General features: G+C 43.1%; 1 protein-coding gene across 3 annotated transcripts; it reads left to right on the top strand.

The window, feature by feature from the left end:
- The first annotated feature begins 836 nt into the window (after positions 1 to 836).
- Positions 837 to 14,647, top strand: si:dkeyp-77h1.4 (uncharacterized). 3 transcript variants are annotated; one of them, XM_056445082.1, is made up of 12 exons: positions 837 to 1,075; positions 5,607 to 5,672; positions 6,147 to 6,167; positions 6,281 to 6,556; positions 8,179 to 8,299; positions 8,394 to 8,569; positions 8,833 to 8,975; positions 9,232 to 9,379; positions 9,604 to 9,785; positions 9,880 to 9,972; positions 10,060 to 10,133; positions 10,702 to 10,785. In XM_056445082.1, the coding sequence occupies exons 2-11, from the start codon at positions 5,627 to 5,629 to the stop codon at positions 10,090 to 10,092; spliced, it is 1,239 nt and encodes a 412-aa protein (XP_056301057.1). In that variant the 5' UTR covers positions 837 to 1,075; positions 5,607 to 5,626; the 3' UTR covers positions 10,093 to 10,133; positions 10,702 to 10,785. The 3 variants fall into 3 exon arrangements, with proteins under 3 accessions (XP_056301057.1, XP_056301056.1, XP_056301055.1); XM_056445081.1 differs by lacking the exon at positions 10,060 to 10,133 and having other exon boundaries at positions 841 to 1,079; positions 10,702 to 14,647; XM_056445080.1 differs by lacking the exon at positions 10,060 to 10,133 and having other exon boundaries at positions 841 to 1,075; positions 10,702 to 14,647.
- The last annotated feature ends 275 nt before the right edge of the window (positions 14,648 to 14,922 follow it).

Genomic DNA, 14,922 nt, shown 5'->3' on the forward strand with positions numbered 1-14,922 from the left:
TTATCTGCATATTTTGGTATTTTATAATGCAGCCATGTTACGATTATCTGTGTGGTTTAGGCTTTGATGTGGACATGTGAAGTAACTTAAGGATGTGTATTCATTGTAAAAACATACACCGAAATGAAGTTGGTGACTCATCAGTCAGAACAGCAGTAAAAGGTAAAAACATGTATCCACACATTAAAACAGGACATTGTATGGCAAACTATCATTTCTATCAAATGGTGAACTTTCAAGCTCAGAATTGACTTTGCAGCTTTCGGGACTTCATAGTTCCACAGACTGCAGCCGGAGAGCTCATCAACCAAGAAGAGGATCTCACTTCATCCATAGAATGTAAAACATATGCCAGATAATCTCTTCTGTAGCTTGAGGATCACTGATGATCAGGTGTTGAAGAGTTCCTGATGTTTGGGTTGCACTGAACAGATGAGCATCTTCCAACGTACCTGACTTGTATTTTAAGACTGATCGGTGAAAAGATGTTACGATTTTAGGTTGAAATGTGCAGATTTTAGTTATTTTATTTCTGGTATCTTATTGGCTGAATTCCATGATATTCATTTTTTTCAAGTCATTATTTAATGCTCTTGTTTTTGTGGAAAATGAAATGTGATGTGATGGGAAGCAATGCATTAGAGCATCCATGTAGTTTAATCCGAACGCATTATCACCCTCTTTGGCCATCATGTCATGGCTTTAATTTGTTTATTGGCGCATAACTTTGTGCTGAATCAGCATCTTCCTCTGGAGCTCGCCTGTGGTACATCTCGTGGAATAAACCCCCTCCTCGCTGTCGGATCACCATATAGGTGTCTTTCAGGGGGCGAAGGTTGGCCGGTGTTTGCCGACACTTGTCGAGTGGCTCCGAGAGAGAGAGAGCAGAGCCCGATTTATTCTCAACACCTTCCGAATGTTGAGCCCGAGTCGTGAAGTGCAGATCTTCAGGGGGGCGAGGTTGGAAGAGAAGGAGACGACGAAGGGAGGACACGGGCCACGTCCAGATTTATTCCTCTGAAATCATCCCGACGTCTCCGCGGACCGCACCGCTGCTGCGACCGGCCCGTTGACGGTAGGTGAGCTGCACTGCGCCGCTTTTCCTCCCGGATCATGCATGTGCGGCTGGATGCGTGTCCTGAATCTGACGGGTGCGCGACGGGTTAAATTCTGCAGGTTTTTGGTTGATGCGCTTAATCGACTATCCTGGCTCGGAGGGGACTGGACAGACCTACATCTGTGAGGTTTGTCCCCAACTAGACATTATTGTCAATGAGGAAAGGTTTATAAATGCGTATATATATTTATACATCGGACTATATAGACGTGTGTTAATCCCGGCACCGTGTACCGGGGCGGTCCCGGGATGGAGCCGGCTTCGCCATTATTGTATATTTTGGGTTAATTTCATTACATTAGTCAGTCTTCCTATATGAGAGTAAATATAACGCATGTTTTTTTTGTATGATGCAGAATGATGTCAGATGTGTCTTATTAGACTACCGTTTTTTTTACCGGCTTACATTAAGAAAACCAGGTTAGTCTATGTTCAATCTATGCTGGTCATTAGTCTGAAACATGGAAGAAGAAGAAAACTTATCACGACCTGCATTATTTCTATTATAGAAAAAAAAAGCTTAATTATTTTTAATTCATATATCTTATCTCCTGAGGCTGCCGTCTCTTCATTTAAGGAGGTCATGTCAGTAGTCGATATTTCCAGTACAGTTAACACTTAAAAGCTTAAAAGCATCCATTATCTGAGAGGATGCGCCAGCCTGATGCTGCGCTGCCTCCGCCTGCAGTGATGCTGCTCAGAAAGTGACCAGCTGCACGGAGGCCGAAGCCCATGAGTGCAATGGCTCGATGATAATCTCATCTTTTACCAACAGCACATTCTCCTTCTCCTGTGCTCTTGTTTTTTGCATCTTTGTCAATGCTGTACACAGCTCCCCCTCTCCTCCCTCACGTCCACAGAGGTCAATGAATCTGACAGGTGCAGCCAATATGGTGGAAACCCTGTCTTCTCCTCTAGTTCACTGCAGCCATGCAGCTTTGGAGGGAAATATGTGCCAGCCGCTACAGGCTCTCTCCCATACACTTCAGAAATGTCATTTTCTTTTATTTTGTCTCGACAACATATTCTGCTGGTTTGAGCCATGCATCATTTCTAAAATGTGATGTGTGCTCTTGTGATGCAGACGGTACCAGTTTGGGCATTTGGGATAATCAGAGTGGAAGAAAATAGAATGTTGAAGTCATCTCATGTTAGCAAAGGGAAACTGCATCTTTGAACTTTTTAAAACTTCCTGCCATTTTCCACATTTGTCTCTCGGTGCAGCGATCCCCCCCCCCCTTTTTTGATGCCTCATAATTTATAAATGTCGAGTGCTGTTAGAATCCCTTCTCGCATGCCGCCTCATCATCACGTAGAGCCATTTCTCCTCATCACTTATGCAAAGAAAAGGAGTAAAGTGCAAAGGAAAGCGAAATGATGAAGGGTAAAGACACAGAGGTGGCTTTGTAGGGACCCCACATCTGCAGTCATTGAAGGCATTTCCGCCTCTTTAAACCACACGTACAAAGACCAGTCTGTCCTTCCAGTAAGTAGGGAGGCTGGAGTTCGAAGGAACACAGGCACTGGCTTTGATTTCAGAGTTGGATGCACTGGCTTGGGTTATATAATATAAGGAGGAGGAAAAAATTTACGAGACATGATCAAATAGAGAGCGATCAGAAAAGAGTAAATGAGAGAGGTGTCACGAGATCAGCAGCGTAGGGTTTGGGTTGCGAAGATCCATACTGAGAAGATAAAGTGTGGTGGACAGAAAGCGAGAGATGATGCAGAGCTGTACATCAGAGGTGCATAAAGTTATGAGAGGCAACAGAAGAGGACAGGGAGGCTTGGACAAGGTCGTAACGGTGGCAGAAAGTAATACTTTGAGACGTGAGAATGGTGACTGATGTGAGGAAATGGAAGAAGAGAGGGAAGAATGTTGAGAGTCAAGTGAGGTAAAATTAAGACTTGAGGCTAAGTGAAGGGAGGGAAAGCCATGGAGCGATAGCAGATGGCATACTCGTCTGTGTCCATGGGAGACAGCCCAGAGGGCAGTGTGTGAATAAGCCAGTTATAATATAGCTTATTGCATATGTTTTCGTGTGCTTGCATGTTGGAGCTCATTGAGGCCTCAGCTCTGGCCTCAAATACACACATTCACACACAAATGAAGGAGAGAGGCTTTTAGTTTTTATTTGCCTCACAGATCTTGTGAAGAAACACCAGATTGGCTGCTGTGACAAACAGATGGACACGGTTCACTTCTCCCCTTCTTTCGAGCCAACTTACATCTCAGAATGCTGCATTAATTAAACGTGGATGGCTACAGGGGTCAACAGTCCGTTTTACAGTTGGAAGTTATGGCCTCACATGCATGTTGAAATACAGAGAAGAAAGCAAATCCATTCCTGGAACAAGGATGGGGACTGCAGTAATACAATTGCAGTGTTCAACACACAGGGACTGGTGCAAAGGACAACACATGTTTGTTTGCCAAGAGACATTGTTCTGTGTGACGCAGCTTTGTTGCATATTTGGTTTCAAATACAATAAAATCGTTGGGCGTTTGGCCCTTGAGTGTGCTGAGTCTGCTGTGCAGATGATGCAGACAGTGCAAAGGGCTGTGAAGCCTTCTGTGAATCAGCAACTTTCAACTTTTGTCAGATTGGATGCAAACTTTTTAAATATTAAACAATAAGAGAACATGTCCTCTCTGCTGCTGCTCTTTAAGAAATATGTTCAGATGTCGTTTGCTCAAAGACAGACAGACAGCAGTCAAACAGAGGCTGATACACAGCGTGAAGATGGCTGAATGCTTCGTCATATCCAGCAGGAATGGGGTGTCTCCTGGTGTCTCCTGGTGTCTCCTGTGTTACAATGAGACGCTTTAATCTGTCCTGCATGTTTATTATCTGCTGTAAGGTGTGACTGTGAGCACTGCAGGTGTTCCCTCCAAGTTCCCTCCTGGGCGTAGCGAATGAAAACCGCAGCAAAATCTCTTCTGCACAAACTCTCTTGATGTGTTGCCTCATCATCGTAACCCCCCTCCCCGGTGTTGCAATTAAGCCGTCCTAATGTGCTGTAGGAAGTGTGTTGTCGCCGCGGCGCTTCTCGTTCTGGACATTTGCTGTTGGGAACTCGGCCAGCGCAGCAGTCGTCACTCAAAACCCGTGATTCTAATTATCTCAAGATTCATGAATTATTCTGTGTTTAAAATCAGGCACATAATCAATAGACAAGTCTTGCCAGTGAGCCACTGCCAGGTGGCCCTGGTAAACATGCACATCCACTTAAATGGCCCCTTTAGGACATAAATGCCTGTTGTTATGGCTTTTTAACAACACTAACTTTGACCCATAAACCTTCTCATGTTCAGGGTATAAATTGAGTGCAGGTGTCATGTTATCTTGACACTGTCCTTTGATTTCTAAACCAAAGTTGTATCATGGGGCTGTTTCTTTATCCTCTGAAGTCCAATAATAACCTCCAGACAATGCTCTGAATTGTATTTACAGGGACGACAAGATTATCTTCGGGGAGTTTTATTTTAGATCTTTAGTGCGATTCGATAGCCTAATGCATTTCTTAATCCAATCCACTTTAAATAACTTATAGAGGAAGAGACGACAGAAAGACGTCTGCAATGTATGAATAATGAAGCATATGCATTTCATTATCATAAGGCTGTATACGTTCCCATAGTAAGGACAGTTTTGAGGCGTATCGATAACCTTGGCTGCATGCTGACTGTGAGCACTGCAGGTATTTCCTCCTGCTCCCCTCCCGGTATATGAAAACCACGGGAGAGTTTATTTTGCCTCAACCCCTTGATGTGTTTCCTGTGGTGTCCGAGTGCAGAAGAGAGACGTTCACATCATCAATATCCAACTCAGCGCTGCGATCGATCAGGATTCTGCAGAAAGCTGCTGGTTGAAATGATGCTGTTCCCTCTTTCTGCTCTGGATGTCTCCGGAAGACATTTTAAAGCAACAGTGCTGCAGAATAGATTTTTTCGAGTCTCTGTAGCAAAGAGATTTATACTGTGAGGAATATGTTATACCTTAGATTAATATACTGCCAGTGACACCACTGAACGAGGAAGCACGTAAGAATAATGTGTCAATGTATTCTTTATTGGCTGCAGTGGCTTTATTATTCATTATTTTACAGTTTTTCTCTTGATAGTAAAGCGAGGAGACATTTTTGGTGTTGTTTTACCTGTGTCGAGATGGTGTGTGTGAGTGTTTGTGCTAATATGACAGCAGGAAATCTGTGTCACCGATGAACAGATTACCAATAGAGACACAGATCGAAAGAACAATGATACAATTTGAGGGTGATCTGCATGATTTGAGCCAGAAGGCTGTGATTGTATTTTCAGCCAATATTCAAATGTGACAATAATCTAAATCTGGTATGAAGACAAACTGACACTTCCAATCAAAAGCAACACTCTCAATGCTCTGCATGAGTGTGACGTTCACTGTTTGGGCCTCAGTGGACGCTTCACCACTCTGTTAACCCACACGTCCTCCTTGTCTCTTTCTAGGCTCACAACAATCAGTCAGGATGGCGACAGTCAGTGTGATCGCGTTCAGCCTGCTGCTCTCCACAGGTGAGTTCAGAAACACGCGTGAGGCTGCTGCCTCTCGCAGAGATCTGGAAATATGGAAATGTTGTCTTTTCCCACCAATGTCTGATCATAACACTTCATGAATTGCTCAGGAAGCACTGCTTTATCACACAGTTTACTTTCAGTTTAAATGTGCTGGATAATTTCAATTTCAATTCAGTTTATTTTGTATAGCCCACAATCACAAATTACAAATTTGCCTCAGAGGGCTTTACAATCTGTACACATACGACATCCCTGACCTTTGACCTCACATCGGATCAGGAACAACTCCCAAGAAATAGAAAAAAAACGAGGAAAAAAATGAAATAAAAAATAGACACTAGTAATCCAGAAGAGCACGTGAGAAAAGGTGTATAAAACAAAAGTACTACTTGATTTTAATAGAGAGATAAAAGACACTGATGATAAAAAAAGTCATATCTGTTTTTACTTTTCTCTCATCCTCTCTTCCAGCTCTTTCTGCGCCTGTGACCGGTAAGACGTACATTTCTTTCTAAGTGTGTCACTCATCTATTATAAATGATGAACTTTCCCTGCCCTCCGATGTGTTCAACTCCTCCTCCTTGTCCATCATATATGTCATCCAGCTAAAGAGGAATCCTTCACCTTGTTCTACGGGGAGGATTTCCACATCATGCTGCCCTCACTCGCGTTGGAGGTCATGTTCTGGAACAGGTCGACTCCGCGGCTGGGCGACGTGTTCCTGATGCGCGGCGGCATCGTGGTCAACAGTCGGGCCAAACTCAACCGCCACCTCAGCCACCTCATTATAGACGCCGTGGGCGAGGGAGACGAGGGCGTGTACACCGTGAAGAATCCAGAGAAGCCAGACGACGTCAGACGCCTCACGCTTATTGTCCGAGGTACGGGATCAAAGGAGTGCGTGTTACACGAGGAATGGTGATGAACATGTTTCACTCTCACAGCAGAACTGGACTTCAACTCAAAACTCTTATTAACATCTTCTAATTATTTCGATACCTTTTGGACGACCTAATCTGGGAAACTAAATGTCACCAGTGGGGGTTCTTATACATTAATAGACCTATCAATTGCACTGTCGATACAATACAGACCAGCAACATATCATTTAAATCCAAAATAAGCATTTCTCTATTTAAAGAATTAGAGTTTTTGCTTTTGTGGAATCTTTAAATTAATAAAAAAATGCAATTGTTGTTTTAATTTGGGGATGTTTTTCATTTTATGAATCATACCATCAAGAATGAATATTTTCATTATTGAATAATCTACTTCAACTAAATTAATTTATACTGTTGAGTCAGAACAATGTCACAAAACAGGGAAAACATATCGATCACAATTTTGCAGAGATCTTGTTTTTGACATTAATACTTGCTTTGTCTGGTCCAAAAGCAAAAAGTGTTATATTTGCTTGAAATAATATATAATAATTGATGGACTAATACAGTATTCGTCTCTCGTTTCAGCTCTAGTTTCAAATAGCAGCATTTTTAATAAAAGTGCTACTTCAGTGGTGGAATGTAACTTAATCTCTGAAATATGAGATACTTTTGACTTGACAACATTTACAGCTAAATTAATTGTTATGTTGTAGGTTTCATGACAATAATAATCCAATAATATGATATTTAATCCTATAACCCTTTTCCTCATTGTATACTTTTGATTCTTAAAATACATTTTTCTGATAATACTTCAATGCTCTCAAATGTTGGACTTTTACTTATGATGGAGTGTGTTCACATTGCGGTATAGTTACTTAGATTTAAGTTTCAGTATCTAAAATACTTCCTTCACAACTGGATGACGACCTCAACCCCAGGATGAAGAATATGTCTCCTGATCTAGAGTCAGAGCTGTGGTGGTGTAGGTGCTGCCTCTTCTCCTGCTTTAATCATGCAGTCAGCAGCCAGATAAACGTCTGGGTTACACATCCTGTTTCTCCTCAGAGGGTTACAAGTTGCAGCAGCTCTGATGAGATTGGATACACACACACACACACACACACATGAGAGGAGGAGGAGGTGGGCTCAAACCCAGCGTGGATAAAGGCGACTGTAGCGTAGCAATATACGAGGGATGTGCGATATGGAGGGAGCAATGTGTGTGTGTGTGTGTGTGTGTGTGTGAGCATGCCGGAGAAGAAGCCAGGCAATAATTATGCAGCTCTTTAACCACCAACCCACTCCTCTCTCCTTCCTCCCTGCTGTCTTTATCTTGTCTTCGCTGCCTTTCCCTCTATTTTGTATTCCTACCCTTTCATTTCAGCTGCCTGATAATTTTGGATCAGTGCTCTTTTCGTGACACTCTGTCCCCCTTTCTGTCAAGCTATTCCCTCTTCCTCCCTCTTCTTCACTCCCATATGTCCTTTTTTTTCCCGCTCGTCAACTTGATTTTTTCCTTCACTAAGGAAGAATTCAATTCCTTTCCTCTTTGAATAACCGTGTTGCTTCCATTGACTCAAGAACAAACCGTTAACCACCCTGTTTTCATCTTCTAGATTGTTCCAACGAGCAGATCATTAAATATGGAGACAACTACCATGTTCCGCTGTCAGGCATCACTCCTCCCATCACCCTGGAGTACAGGCCCAGTGCTGTGGAGGCCAACCAGACCTCTAAGTAGAGCCAGCCAAATGACACGGACATTTTAACCCAACAGAATCAGTGATGGCCTTTTCCAATGTTCATCCTCTCTGACTTTCTCCTGCTACAGACCTGCTCTGGTGCTGCTCACCAGCACAGGGATGTCCAGGGACGGCTACCAGGGTCGAATGAGCGTCAACGAGCGCCACGTCACCCTCAGGGCGGTCACGGGTGCAGACGAAGGGAGCTACACCATCAGAGACGCTGAAGGCAACATCCAAAGGAAGGAGTGTCTCAACGTCAGAGGTGAGAGCCCGAATGAGGACGGATATCTTTTCTTCTTCCGTGCTTGACCTGTTTCAAACGGTCGGCACCTTCAATCTGGACGCTGTTGTTTCCTTTCTTCTTGTAAGGACGCTCTTTGTCGACATCATGGCTTTTTAAAGACACAACCGTTAATGGGCTCAAGCAGGCTAATGCCTTTTAGATGAACCGTGGGGCCGTGAACAGTGCAGTTAAAATGGTGTATTTATTGTACCTCCTCCTCTCTTTGTCCGTCTCCTTCGCAGAGCACCAACACTTTGTGACCTTGCCACTCGGTAAACGACTGAAGATCAACCTGATCCTCAACAGCTCCTTGGTCCACCTTTACTACAGCCCGGATTATGACCCCACACCCCGTCTGCTGCTGGACAGAGGGGAATTTACCAGTGTAATGATTTTTTTAATTATCCCACCACTGTTGTGGTTAAGAATTATGCACATATATATAACAACATATACAGACCTATGGGATGTCTGACAAATCCATTTAGACTTTTTCTAGTGTGTGCCTTTAATTTAACTCTAAATTTTAACGCTTATAGTTGGTGTTTACGTCTTTTTCTATATTGCATCATTCATTCATGTTGTATGTATCTTTGCGGTTCATTTTTTTGAGTTAAGTGTATGATGTCTGTCTTTTACAGGCCAGAACCGAGCTGGGTCTGGAGGAACGTCTCTCTACGGAGGGTTCATTGGTTTATCTGGATCATATCAAGCCTACAGACCGGGGCCAGTTCAAAATTACTGACATACTGGGATTTACTGTGTCCAGCATCTACCTGGAACTACAACGTAAGGATGGGACAGTTGAAACATTGAATAAACAATCGGTTTATATTGTTATGGCTGCTGTCAAAGGGTGGTATTAAAACAATAATCATTGTTGTGTGGCTCAGAAAGAAAGAATAATCCCTTTCTTTTGTCTTCTGTATTAGACTATCAATAACGGGTCAGTTGAAATATTTACTCTCCCACTCCCATCTTTCTCTTCCCTTTCCCGCCTTATCTCCATGCAGCCTACAAGCTGGAGTCCCTGTATGTGGCCATCATTGCCCTGATGGGCCTGCTGGTCTTCCTTCTGCTGGTCTGTCTGCTGTCCTGCCTGATCAAAGTGAAGAAGAGGGCCAAGAGGGCTGCTGACTTGAAGAAGATTGCCCAGAATTCTGGCAAAGAGGATGAAGGAGAGGCCTTCCGACAGGTCGGAGGAACCAATATGCAAACGACAATGAGAAGACAATGGTGATGATGTGTGTCTGAATATTATGAATGAAACTGTTTTTTTCTGTGTGCAGGTGGTCAAGAACATCACCAAACTCAGTGAGGAGACCAAGCCCTCCCAGGCAGACAATACAGAGAAATCTCAGAGCACTGAGGTGGATATTAAAGTAAGGGTTTTGAATATTTCCTTCTTAAAACTGAGTGTTTGAGAGGATTTAATAATGTCTCCATTTCATACTGTTTTCTGCGTTTAGACAGCTGCAGCTTATTCAGAACGCTGCTGCTAGAGTCCTCACTAAGACCAAGAAAGTGGATCCCATCAGTCCAGGTCTCAGATCTTTGCAGTGGCCTCCTGTGTAACAGATAATTGTTTTTATAATATGGTTTATAAAGCACCGAATGGTTGAGGTCCAAACCTCGATTTTGATCTGCTGCTATGTGATGATTCCTCCAGACCTCTCAGGTCTTCTGGGACGGGCCTGCTTACTGTACCCCGAGTCAAAACTATATTAGGGATGCACTTTATCTGCCCCAAATATTTTTAACAAACTCCCAGAAGACCTGAGATCTGCTCCAAATTTCAGTTCTTTTAAAACAAGGCTTGACACGTTTCCCTTTGCCTCTGCCTCTTATTTCATTTCATTTGGAACTATTTATTCTTGCACTGCCCTGTCGCTGAGCTGTGATGTTTATTCTCCTGTTTAATTCAATTTTATCTTATTATTACCTTCAGTTTTGTTTACTCTTTTTACATCCTATATATATATATGCTCCCTTTCTATTGCCTTGTGTGTCTGTTCTATCTTGTCTAAACATACGTTCTTGTCTCCTGGAAAGCACTTCCTGTTGGCGCTATAAAACTATTCATGCCATACCTTGTTGTTTGTGAACCTCAGGGTCTGGAGGTTTCCTCTAAAGAGGTTGGGGTCGGTGACCTAGACACCAGTGACTCCGGAGTCGGCTTCAACACCGCCCTCCCACTAGACACTGACACTGATGCCCCTGATCAAAACCTTGACTCCGTGGCCGTAAGCATCTCAGTTGACTCTGAACCACCCAAACCAAGTCCACCGTCTGCCACAGCCGCTGAGTCCACGCCAAGCGCTCCTCCAGCTGTGGAAATTAATTCCAGTCCAGAAGTTAAAACTAAAGCCTGCCCTGCACCGGAGACCAAGAAAACCCCCGATCAGCCAGTGGAAGCACAGTTGGACGTGCCCAAACCAGCAGATGTTAAGCTCAGCCCAGCCTCGAGCCCTGAGCCCAAGGCTGGTCTGAGTCCAGCTGATCCAAAGCCTGCATCCAGCCCGAGCCTAGAGCCGAAACCAGCCACTCCTAAAGCCACCACTCCCACACCGGAAAGTAAGAGCGCTCTGACACCCAAACCTGAGTCCCCCAAACCAACCACACCGGAGCCTATCACCAACGGTACACCTGAGCCAGGCCCGGATTCCAAATCAAGCCCAGATCATGATGTTATCGGAGCTCCAAAAGCAGCCCCCCCGAAGACCCCCGAAGTAGAGCAGAAATCCAGTGGTCCTGCGCTGGAGGCGAGCAAAGACGACACCGTGGCTGAGGATCCAACCACCACCACTTGAGGACTGTGCCCGCGATAACCAGAGGAACGCCCTGGAGATCTTCTCCGTCTAACACTTCTGGAGACGGTCGACCCCCCCCGGCCCCCAAATAATGAAGAAACCACTGAAATTTGGGCAAAGACTTTAACATGTTTAATGCCTGAACACAGTAATACTTTGATAACAGTATCGCACTCACCAACTAACACATAACATTTGAGACGCTCTAATCCAAAAATCTTCACGTAACAAATGCGGCTTGTTGATTGTTAAACATTGAAGTTGTGTAACACTTGCAGTTTTATGGTAACTTTATAGAAAAATGGACTGCAAATGAATTCTTTTGCAAAATGTCTAACATAGTGAGGTATCCAGAAAGGTTCACAGCATTTCTTTAAAACAGGAATATTCTAGAATTCCTTATTTGACCTTAACTACCATTTAAAATGCTCGTTCCTCTCATCAGCATGTGGATAGAAAAGACTAAATGCATGCAATGTTCAGCCAATGTCATCTCAACACTTTAGATTGGACATCTACAAATTGGAAATGAAAGTCCTCCTGATCCCACACTGTACATATCGCTGACGTATGGGTGTCATACGCTTCAGTTACATCTGCATCATCACACGTAGAAAAAATATTTGTTAAACGTGACTTTACGAGAACATAAACTAATACTACTAACCCTTCTATTTTTTAGCCTCCCAGTGGATATCTCAGATGATTAAATGTGTTTTGCAGACTGATCCCTGAAGTCTGGATCAACCACTTTACTGCCTTTGATCTGGATTTCCCCGTGGCTCTATAAAACACATTATTTCTTTAGTTTAATAGCAAACTCTTGCCAGCAGCAACTCCGGCACTTAATGGGACCACCGTGTTCCTGCTGTACATCTGCCTACGTGAAAATGCTTGCGTTGAATTCCTTTAATTATCCTCCGTTCTTCCATCTCGTTCCCTTGTTCCTGTGTACGTTGTTCCTTCAATGATCCTCCCCTTCTCTCCTTCCTCCTTCCTCTCTTTTCCTTTGCTCGGCACCATTCCTAACTTCTTGAGTACACAGGCTTCACCAGAGGTTAGGGTCATGATTTTGTGTTTAAACTAGATATTTTTGGTTGAGTTGACAGCGTCTGGGTCTTTGGCCTTCTGGCGGTTGGCACAAGCTTGAACATTAATGCCTTGCATCTTAAATGGCTCCAAAATACTGCAAAGAGGTCTTCATCAATGCCACGACATCATCAATGTGGATGTTCAGTCAACACAAATCAGACCGAGTTGAAACTCTTGGACAGAGGTGTGCAGATTCATTTTTGTGTTACTAAATGCACGTCTCTACCTCGTGTTTTTACCGACCACTGAGAAACCACTGACATCTCCAAAACTAATTTTTAATAAGTAGACATTGACAGACATAGTGAGAGGTAGATGCATCTACAACCAACCCGCCTTTCTGGGTTGCTCTGCTGTCTTAATAAATTGATGTCAGGCAAAACATCAGCATTTTAAGAAGCCAGATGATTAGAAGATATGTTTAGATGAAGTATTTGACACTAAGATCATTGAATATAATATATAAAAAAGAGATCAAATTAAGAGGCTTTCATGTGAAATGGACAAACATTATCAGCTGGTGTGATGTTTTACACATTAACAAATGCATTTTAATAGAAAAAGTCTGAAATAACCACAATCCAATTCAGACAATGTTCTTCATAGATACACACACACACACATTCCAGCCTTGTAAATATTGCATGTGTACGCCGGTTTAACCCTCTAAAGGCTGAATGTTCCTAGTGTATAGAATGGTTATTGTATTATACTTGATAATAAAGAAGAAAACTAATTACAATCTCTCACCAACCTTAAATCCAGAATATAAAATATATACACATACAGTACTATATAAACTAATATTCACAAACGTCTTAAACTAATTTAAGAACCAAATATTGTAAAAATCCATCGAGACTTTATTAGATCTTTTGAGATCAATTATCTGCATTTATTGCATTACAACCTGACTATACTCACAGCATACGGCACCTCTCACTGTATTTACATATTGTATTCAAATGTTTAACCTATGCCACTGAAAGCACCGACTGCAGCATGCCCACAACATGAAAACAGGCTCTTATTGTCCGAAAGTTGTGTCTGTGACCAGATGAGTGATGTTTTACTGTTGCCATCATTGTGTGTTTGGGCTTTTTCTGTTCCAGCGTTTGTGCACATATGTCTAAGTGTGATGATTTACAACCGAGTGTTTGTGCGTGTTGAACCTATGCACAAGCCGTTTGTACAGAAGGACACAGCTCCACGTCTTGTGCGCTCATCCGTCCGTTGTGAGGTATTCACGTGCCGGCTTAAATCGTCTTGCAACGTGTGCTGTGTTGAAGTCATGAGTATGAATGTTTAATGCCACAACATATTGTAAAAGATATTGTAACTTTTAGATATTTGAGTGACTTTTTTCTTTGTTTAGTGCCTAAAACGTGTACTGGATAGTTGACCTGTATTCTCTCATTTGAAGACACTCCTAATGGCACCTTTTTCTTAATGGGAAGGATATTCAAGAAAGCTGTTTGCACCACTCACTGGCCTATGATATGCTCACGTGTTGGAGATATGTGACAGGTATGTATTGAAAGTGATAATAAAAGTCGAACTTCCAGGTTTTCTAGGTGACGTTGGGTAGCATTAGGAGTGCTGAGTGTGCTCTATTTGTAAGAGAGGGTGTATAACCATTACATTAATCAAGTCTGTGGCACAGGTAGGAGTACACGAGTGAATCCATGACAGCAGCAGATGAAGGACAAAGCTCTATGTTGGTAACCTTCGGGGTTATGTTGTGGTAAGGCTGTTAAATCAGTCACCTCTACTGTATCCTGTCAGTGGCTGTAAGACCACTCCAGAGGGAGTCGGGGTGTGAGAGAGGCAGACGGGACAAGCCTTTGGTTTACACGTTACCAGCATCTTTAAGAAGGCTTAGTCAAGTGGGGTTGGAGTTATTACCCACCGCTGATAACTAACACACACCACTACTTTTAATACTACTGGCACTTCTTGCACTACGTGAGTCGTCTCTGCCCCGATCTTCTCTGTTTACTTCTGCTGTTCTGGCCTGGGTGTGGTGTGACAGCCCACATGTTCTCTCTGTACTCCCTTTTTGCACAACACTTCACACAGATGTTTTGTAAAGAAAATCGTTTTTTCTTTATTTCATGTCTAAAGGAATACTACGAATAAACAAGCGATTATGACACGCGCCGTCCCGTTGTCTTTGATTTTCCTTTTCTCTGCAGAAGGACGCTTCTGTCTCGGAGCGGTCTATTTTATGTCAGAGAGGCGTCTCACTCGCTGTCAGTCATCATTTATGTGACGTGTCACATTCTCCCCCCTCAGGCCTCGAGTCCCACTAGCACCAGCTTCCATAACATCGGCAGGCAGCACACATCATCGCTGAGCAGGCACAACAGGGATATTAATAACCAGACCAAAGGTAACATCATAATGCTGTTGCTAAGCAGCAGATTACAA

The sequence above is a fragment of the Pseudoliparis swirei genome, chromosome 22 (assembly GCF_029220125.1).
Source record: "Pseudoliparis swirei isolate HS2019 ecotype Mariana Trench chromosome 22, NWPU_hadal_v1, whole genome shotgun sequence".
NCBI classification, from domain to species: domain Eukaryota; kingdom Metazoa; phylum Chordata; class Actinopteri; order Perciformes; family Liparidae; genus Pseudoliparis; species Pseudoliparis swirei.

Bases quoted from the DNA above. Each gene is read 5' to 3' on its own strand.
- si:dkeyp-77h1.4 (XM_056445081.1), top strand. From the start codon at position 5,627: ATGGCGACAGTCAGTGTGATCGCGTTCAGCCTGCTGCTCTCCACAG. The intron at 5,673-6,146 runs GTGAGTTCAGAA...CCTCTCTTCCAG, and splicing joins CAGCCTGCTGCTCTCCACAG to CTCTTTCTGCGCCTGTGACC. The intron at 8,976-9,231 runs GTAATGATTTTT...TGTCTTTTACAG, and splicing joins ACAGAGGGGAATTTACCAGT to GCCAGAACCGAGCTGGGTCT.